Source organism: Perognathus longimembris, chromosome 2, assembly GCF_023159225.1.
Source record: "Perognathus longimembris pacificus isolate PPM17 chromosome 2, ASM2315922v1, whole genome shotgun sequence".
Classification (NCBI taxonomy): Eukaryota; Metazoa; Chordata; class Mammalia; order Rodentia; family Heteromyidae; genus Perognathus; species Perognathus longimembris.
The window spans coordinates 67,620,235-67,629,239 of record NC_063162.1 but is presented as its reverse complement, the minus strand read 5'-3'; the positions used below and the strand labels follow the sequence as shown (position 1 = coordinate 67,629,239).

Genomic DNA, 9,005 nt, shown 5'->3' with positions numbered 1-9,005 from the left:
TAGGACAGAGGGCTCATTCTCTGGAATTTATTTAAATTAAAATGAACACAGACCATTCAGAAAAGCAGATCTGAGGCAGCCTGTGGTAGGCAGTCATGACATGAGACAAGGGGTTCTGGGGTACAGAGGCTGAGAGGACAGGAGCCACACTCCAGCAAGGCCTCTGGGATGGCAGCTCAAGCCAGGTATTGGTGGCTCACTCCTGTAATCCTAGCTACTCAGGAAGCAGAGACCTGGGGGATCATGATTTGAAGCTATCCCTGGCAGAAAAATCTGCAAGACTCCATCTCTAATTAACAAGCAAAATGCAAAATGTCAGACTGAAGAAATAGATCAAGTGGTAGAATGCCAGCCATGAGCAAACACTCTGAGCATACACATGAGATCCTAAGTTCAAGGTGCCACACCTGTGTGTACTCACACACACCACACACACTCATATTAGTACTTCAAAAGCTAAGTGTAGTGTTGCATGCTTCTAATACCAGCTTTGTAAGGCTGAGGAAGGAGCATCATGAATTCAAGGAAAACCTGGGCTATAGGGCAAAATGGAAAGAAGCTTGCCTCAAAAGAAAAGAAGAATGGCAGATGAAAGAGGAGAGAAAGCCAGGCCCTCATGGCTCAGGCCTGTAATCCTAGCTACTCAGGAAGCTGAGGTCTGAGGATCACAGTTCAAAGCCAGTCTGGGCAGGAAAATCCATGAGAGAGATTCTTACCTCCAATTAACCACCAAAAAGCCAGAAGTGACACTGTGATTCAAAGTGATAAGAGTGCTAGCCTTGAGTGAAAAAGCTCAGGGACAATGCCCAGGCCCTGAGTTCAAGCCTCACAACCTCTCAAAAAAAGGGGGGGAGTGGGGAGAAACAGCATGCCCCAGGAACAAAGGTAGCATATAAAACAGACAAGATTCCTAAGACCCCAGAGAGGAAGGAGTAGGGTAAGCCACCAGCACCCACTCCCTATTTTTTCAAAAAAAGTTTTATTATTCTATTTTCACAGGAACACATATAAAATACTCTGATGTTACTCATCGTCCTCATCACCCTCTGGCTGGTTGTCCTACCAAAAACAGCCCTCCTTTTACATTCATATAATTTTTAAATAATTGGGTGAGTGGACCAGAGATAGAGCCCAGAACTTGGCCCCTGACAGACAAGCCCTGTACTGAATGTGAGCCATGCATGCCCCTATGCCCTCACAGCAGAGAATCTTTTCAGTCTAAAAAGAACCTCATGAAAGGCAGTGGAGTTGAGCTCATTTCCAATGAACTGAGCAAAGTTGCAACTAGGTCCATGAGTAGCTGAAAACCTAATTAGATAGGGAGCAAAGAGAACTCCCCCCGCCACACACACACAATTTCTGGGGTAGGTATGAAGATGGGTGAGGCCCGCATGATGGGATGGCCACAGGGAACTAGGCAGGCCTGGAAGACTGGAAGCTGGCCTAGGAGCAAGGCAAGGACCTGATCAGGCTCCAGGTAGTTCACCAGCAAAAATTCTAGGCAGCCAATTGCTCCAAGAATTGAAATCACTAAGAGTGTGACATCTGGAGGTATGACCGATTCTTCCCCGCAAAGACTTGGTTCATTGGGTGTGAACCTCGCTCAGCTTCTCTCTTATCATGTGATGCAACACTTCCTGTCTGTAACTGTGTGGGACTCATTCTCTTTCAAGTGTTCCACCCCTCAGCACAGACTTCAGGTGATGTTATAGAATGTCTGGATAGGTACGAAATCACCTTCCAGAAAGCCTTTGTTTCCTTTAGGTCTAGATCCCTTTAGGTTCAGTGTTTATCTCAGATTCCTCCACTCCTCTTCTTTCTCCAGAACTTTGCTCTGCTTAAATCTTCTGATCATCATGTCTGAGAAGAGATTTGGGGGAAAAAAATGACTGCAACCTGAAATAAATTATGAAATAAAGTACATATCAAGCACACAGCATTGTTTATAGTAAAGAATAAGAGAGAGGATAGGTGCTCCCTTATAGCACTAATGGGTAAATTAAAGCATTAGAATGACATTAGGTGATATGACAAATGTATTAACTGACATATGGTAGATTCCAGGGAGAATTCAAATAGTGTAATTCCTTAGAAAGGCCAAGTCAAAATTCAACAAAATAAGCACCAAGAAGTGGGTACTTGAAAGGGGTAGGGTGGGGTCAGGGAGAAAGGAGAAGCAGGGAAGAATGCAGTCTAGAATTCAATGTATAACCTACAAAAGTAAGGCAAGTGAGGGAAGGCGTGGGTAGGGGAGCGATGAGTGAGAATGTTGAAAGGGGTGACATTGATCAAGATGCATGGTTTTCATAAATTGCTTTGTTTAATGGCAATTCCTTTGTACAACTACTTAAAAGATAATAAATAAATAAATAAGATTAAAAGATGACTACTACACAGAGACACATCAGATTGGGCTGGGGGAAATAGCCCTGTGGCAGAACACTTGCCTAATATAAGAAACTCTGAGTTTGGTCTCCATCGTGACAAATATAAACTCCAAGAAACATATCAGTTTAAAATATTTGACAACGTTCTTACTGACAGCCAATTTTCTCTGCCTTGTCTGTGCTCCAGGTTCAGGTTTAGTGGTCGTATCCTTGGCCTGGCTTTGATCCATCAGTACCTTCTGGATGCTTTCTTCACAAGGCCCTTCTATAAGGCACTCCTGAGGCTGTAAGTGTTCTGGAAAGCATGGGTTCACCCAGCTCTGCCCGCAGTGTGACACCACTGTCTTTCCTGATGCCCTTCGTCCCTGTTTTGTGGCAACCATTCTTTTTAGGCACCTGGTAGTTTCCTGTTCTAAGTGCTTACATGGTACCCATCTTTTGGTGTCATAAAAGGGCACTTGAAGTCAGGTGCCAGTAGCTCACACCTGCAATCTTAGCTACTCAGGATGCTGAGATCTCAGGATTACAGTTCAAAGCTAGCTCGGGCAAGGAGGTCCATGAGACTTTTATCTCCAATTAACCACCAAAAAGCCAGATATAGAAATGTGGCTCAAGTGATAGTGTGCCAGCTGGGATCAAAAAAGCTCAGGGACAGCACCCGGGCCCTGAGTTTAAGCCCCAGGACCGGCACACACACAAGAAAAAGCATTTGTAGATAATGTATAGGGATAAGAGAAGACTGCTGGCAAAACTGTACAGTGTATATGAATCTGCTTATACAAAATTATGATAAGTAAATATGTTGATGATGATTATAATTTTATAAGCATGTTATTAAAGTAGAACTGACTTGTTTATAACTTAGTTGTTTTAAATTGAAAAGCCATGAGTCCATCATTATTTCATGTTAATTAATGTAAATATTTGAACAGTTCCTTTGCAAAGGAAAATTACTGAATGAACCAAATCTATTGAGTGTACTGACTCATCAGCACATTTCAAAGTATGGCATTCAAGTAAGACAGTGATGGTTTAGGTAGCAATGACATCACCACATTTTAGAATGAAGTGTGGCGGCCCTTTGTTCAGCCCTAGTGTTTGCCTTTCCCTGGATTCCCCCAGGCCCTGCGATTTGAGTGACCTGGAATATCTGGATGAGGAGTTTCACCAGAGTTTGCAGTGGATGAAGGACAACAATATCACAGACATCCTGGACCTCACGTTCACCGTTAACGAAGAGGTGTTCGGACAGGTTTGTGTGATGTGAGCTTGGCAAACTGCGTCCTATATTGTAAAAACGCATGGAATGGAATGCATTTTAATCATGAATGTGTCCACTTCAGTGTTATTAAGTGTATTCACATTGCTAGACATCTAGTCTTTAGAACTTTTCATCTTTTAACACTGAAGCTCTATCCATTAGAAAGCCATTCATACCAGGCACCAGTGGCTCACACCTGTAATCCTAGTAACTCAGGAAGCTGAAATCTGAGGATTGTGATTCAAAGCCAGCCTGAGCAGGAAAGCCTGTGGACTCTTATCTCCAATTAACCACTAGAAAACCAGAAGTGGCGCTGAGGCTCAAGGTGATAGAGCACTGGCCTTAAGCTGAAGAGCTCAGGGACAGCTCCCAGGCCCAGAGTTCAAGCCTCATGACTGACAAAAAAAAAAAAAAGCCATTCACTTCTCTTAGCCTCTGCTTTGGCCATCTAAGTGGGAGAAGGGGAGAAGGCATGTCTAGATTATGTGTAGACATTTCTATTTCAGTAGATGTGACTGCAGTACCATGTACACATTGCACATTCTGTTCAGATAAGGGACAACCTGGAACATTTCCTATTTTAAAATATTTATATTTTTCTTGTCTTTAAGTAGTCATACAAAGGAGTTACCATTCAGTAGGTCACTGTATGAGCACAGTGCAGCTTGATCAATATCACCTCTCTCATCATTCTCCCCCACCCCTCAATTTCTCTAGTTTTCTAAGATATGCATTGAACAGGAAGTTTGCCTTCTCCCCCACTCTAACTCTCTTTGTCTTCTATTCCTATTACACCTTTTGAGTTAAAGAAATGTGTTTCCTTCTTCTAGAACAAATACTGTAGCTATTCCAAGGTACTTGAGAATCTACTTCAAGTAACCAAAGTTTTCCTAGTGACTTCCACAAAAGGACAAAGGACTAAGGACACGACAGGAGATCATGTCAAATTACATAACGAGGAATTCTCCTGTAGTCATCCTCCTAGACTCGCAATGGCTCCTTGGGAGACAAGCAGAAATTGACAGGCATCATGATCTTTCTGTTCTCCCTCAAGGTAACAGAGAGGGAGCTAAAGTCGGGAGGCGCCAACACCCAGGTGACGGAGAAGAACAAGAAGGAGTACATCGAGAGGATGGTGAAGTGGCGTGTGGAGCGAGGCGTGGTGCAGCAGGCTGAGGCCCTGGTGCGGGGCTTCTATGAGGTGAGGCCCAGCCAGCCTAAAGGAGGCAGACCTCTTCCCACTGCCTCCCCAGAGCTTTGTCCTGGGGTCTCTGCTCCTCAAGGCTCTTGAAGACCAGCAAGCCAGTCTGGGAGATTAGAAAGAAGCAAGGCAGGCCAAGAGCTCAGCTCTCCTTTCCAGAATATAAGAAGGCCTACCTGGGGTGGGAAACCTAGCTTTTATCAAAAGTGGAAACTACTCTCAAAAGCCTGACATTAGTATGGCCCTGCTGTGCCAGACACAGAAACACACAGCCTCCCTTTTCTACACATGTGCAACTAAGGTTTCCTCTGGCTAATTGAAACAAACAGACAAAACATGAAAGGAAGGCATTGGGAGATGATTTCCACTCTCAGCACATTTTAATTTTGTGACAGCCACATAATCCTGGCTGAACCAGAAATCAAAGAGACAACAACAACTGATAGGCTTCCTGTGCATAAGATGTCACCCTTAGCCAAACACAGGTGGCTCACACCTGTCATCCTAGCTACTCAGGAAGCTGAGATCTGAGGATCTCGATTCTAAGCCAGCTCAGGCAAGAAATTCCATGAAACTCTTTATTTCCAATCAACTACTCAGAAAAAGCTGGGAGTGTCACAGTATCTCAAGTGGTAGAATGCTAGCCTTAAGCAAAAAGAAGCTCAGAGTAAGTGCCTAGGCCCTGAGTTCAAGCCCCAGGACCAACAAAGAAAGAAAAGAGAATGACACACTTACTCTTTGCCAGCTTGGATATAAGAGGGTGACCAGGTACTGGTATCTCATGATAGTAATCCAAGCTACTCAGGAGGCTGAGATCTGAAGATTGTAGTTCTAAGTCAACCTGGGAAGGAAAGACTGTGAGACTTATCTCCCATTAACCACCAGCAAAAAAAAAAAAAAAAAGTAGGGCTCAAGTGGCTCAAGTGGTAGAGCACTAGCCTTGAGCAAAGAAGCTCAGGTACAGTACCCAGGCCCTGAGTTCTAGAGCCAGAAAAAAAAGAGAGAGAGAGAGAGAGAAACAGGAAAGGAAGAGGGAAGGAAGGAAAGAAAGGAGGGAGGGAGGGAGAGAGGGAAGGAGGGAGGGAGGGAGGAAGAAAAGAGCTGTGAATTCTTTTCTTACAGCTTGGAAGGTATTCTCTTGCCTTGTCAGGATGGGTAGGAACATGGGTTAGTGTCCACCCACCACTGGTTTGATCAAGGAAGGCATCATGGCAGACACAACTTGAGTCTGGCAGGCTTGCAGAGGATGTAAAGAACAGAGCTCCAGGGCTGGAGATATGGCCTAGTGGCAAGAGTGCCTACCTCATATACATGAGGCCCTGGGTTCGGTTACCCAGCACCACATATACAGAAAATGGCCAGAAGTGGCGCTGTGGCTCAAGTGGCAGAGTGCTAGCCTTGAGCAGAAAGAAGCCAGGGACAGTGCTCAGGCCCTGAGTCCAAGCCACAGGACTGGCCAAAAAAAAAAAAAAAAAAGAACAAAAAAGAACAAAGCTCCAATAAACACTTCCTGTAGATCTTTAAAAAGGGAGGAATGCTAAGCACTAGTGCCTCACACCTATAATTCTAGCTACTCAGGAGGCTGAGATCTGAGGATCTTGTTTTGAAGCAGGCCCAGGCAGAAAATTCCCCGTGAGACTCTTATCCTCCAATTAACACTCAAAAACTAGAAGTGGGGCAGATGGAAAAACACTTGCAACAGCGGCAGGCAGAGCAGCAGGGCTATCCATAGGGTACCCAGTTGGCCTACTTGCCTGGAATTCTTGGGTTAAACACCGAAAAGCAAGATAGATGGTTTTTGTAACTGTTTAGTGTGTTAGGGTTTCCTTCCTTTTTTTTCTTTCTTTTTCTCTGTGTGGTGTGTGTGTCTGAGAGAGAGAGAGAGAGAGAGACAGAGACAGAGAGACAGAGACAGAGAGAGACAGAGACAGAGACAGAGAGAGAGAGAGAGATGGAGCTTGAGCTCACTACCTAGATTCTCTTCCTTAAGGATCTACCACTTAACCTACAGCTCTACTTCCAGTGATTAATTGGAGATAAGAGTCTCACACACTTTCCTGCTTAATCCCGCTTCAAAACACAATCCTCAGAACTCAGCCTCCTGAGTAGCTAGGATTACAGGCATGAGCCACAGGTGCCTGGCAGGACTGGAGTCTTGAACTCAGGACCTTTGTACTTGCTAGGCCAGCACTCTACTACCTGAGTCATACCTCCAGCTTAGTGTGTTGAATTTAATAAAAATAAAAATAAACCAGAAGTGGTGCTGTGGCTCAAGTGGTAGAACACTAGCCTTGAGCTCAAAGAGGCTTAGGGACAATGACCAAGCCCTGACTTCAAGCCCCACTACTGACAAAAAAGAGAGCAAGAGAGGAATGAAGCAAGGAGAGAAAGGAAGCCCAGTCATTTTAGTATTCTGTGTCCCATCTTAGGAATGAGTCATAATTTACATACATGTTAAGTAGAGCGAAAGGTATACAGTCACTGCAAGCTGACTTGCTAGACTTTTTGCCTTTAATATTCCATGTTCTGTGAAAACTTAAGTGTGAAGAGCGAAGTTGGGTTTGTTTGGAACATCAACAGCAGAGGCATGTCTCAGGTGGAGAAAACCACAGAGTCTTTATGTCCTGTTTTCCAGGATAGGTTACATTCTAAAATATTTAACGCCATGGCTCTCTTCATCCATTCGGTCTGCTGTAAGAAAATACTATACCCTGGGTAGCTCATAAGCAAAGAAATCTATTCCTCTCAGTGTTAGGGGCTGGAAAATCCTATCTCAGCCCACAAGCAGATTCCACGTGTGATGGGGGTGCACTTCTGGGCCACACATGGAAGCTTCTGGTCCTGTGCTCACACTGTGCAAGAGACCAGCATTCCCCCTCAGGTCTCCTTGTTGAGCCCTCTAACATCATTCATTAGGGACTCCATAACCCAGTCACATCCCAAATATTCCCACCCTCTATGACCACCACTTTGAAAGCAACAATTACCAGGAACATAAACATTCAGATCACAGACTACTACTGCTTGGATTTGAACTCAGAAGTGCTTGCATGTTGGAAAGTTGTAAATGATGCTCAGTTTCTCAATGTAACACACGGGAAGGAAAATAGTCAATGTGCCCTTTCTGCATACCTGGGTCATGAGCTGAATCCATCTGTCTTTCAGGTGGTAGATTCAAGACTCGTCTCAGTGTTTGATGCCAGGGAGCTGGAGCTAGTGATAGCGGGGACTGCTGAGATTGACCTGAACGACTGGCGGAACAACACGGAGTACCGGGGAGGTGAGCTGACCCAGGCGGTGGCGGTGAAACTGTCACCAACAGGATTGAAATCTTCGGAAATTGGTGGTGTTGTTGTTGGAGTGAAGTTGACTAACATAAAGCTGACCATTTTAAGGTGGACAATTCAATAGACTTTAGGACATTGGTAATGTTGTTCAACCATACCCTTTAGCTAGTTTTAAAACACGTTTATCGGTGCACGCCTGGGAATGTGGCTTAGTGCTCAGGCCCTGAGTCCCAAGCCTCAGGACTGACCAAACACACACACACACACACACACACACACACACACACACACACACACCATTCCAAAAGGAAATTTTGTACCCTTTAAGCAATTTTTCTTTCCTCTCACCAACCTACAGCAACTCAGTCTGAATTAGGTTTCTTTGGATTTAACTGTTCTACATACATTGTATAAATAGAATCATTCAAATGCTGCCTTTGGGGTCTGTTGCTGGTAATGTGGCTTGAACTCAGGGATCTCACACTCTCACTCAGCTTATTTGGCTTACTTATGGCTAGTGCTTTACCACTGGAGCCATGCTTCTAGTTCTACTTTTTGCTGGTTAATTGGAGATGGAGTCTCATTGACCGTTCTGTCTGGGCTGGCTTTGGGCCATAACCATACAGGTCTCAGCCTTCAAAGTAGCTTAGGATCACAGGCCTAAGCCACCAGCTTCCAACAGGTCTTTGACTTAGCATACAGTTTTGAGAGTCATCTACATGGTAACATATTTTAGTATTTCTTTCTTTTCTTTGACAGTAATAATCTGTCATCTGTATATATGCTTCATGATTTTGTTCTTATTTGCAATGCAGTGTGAGAGATTGAAACTAGAACCCTGTGCTGGCTAGACAAGTACATTACCATTA

General features: G+C 44.3%; 1 protein-coding gene across 1 annotated transcript; it reads left to right on the top strand.

The window, feature by feature from the left end:
* Window positions 1-868: 868 nt before the first annotated feature.
* Window positions 869-8,260, top strand: LOC125344632 (E3 ubiquitin-protein ligase HECW1-like). The gene is made up of 5 exons (XM_048337069.1): window positions 869-885; window positions 2,575-2,673; window positions 3,510-3,639; window positions 4,703-4,849; window positions 8,015-8,260. Exons 1-5 carry the CDS (start codon window positions 869-871, stop codon window positions 8,258-8,260), a joined length of 639 nt encoding a protein of 212 aa, XP_048193026.1.
* Window positions 8,261-9,005: the final 745 nt, after the last annotated feature.

Coding starts and splice junctions, on each gene's coding strand:
- LOC125344632 (XM_048337069.1), top strand. Junction 3,640..4,702: donor ACGAAGAGGTGTTCGGACAG/GTTTGTGTGATG, acceptor TTCTCCCTCAAG/GTAACAGAGAGGGAGCTAAA. Junction 4,850..8,014: donor TGGTGCGGGGCTTCTATGAG/GTGAGGCCCAGC, acceptor TCTGTCTTTCAG/GTGGTAGATTCAAGACTCGT.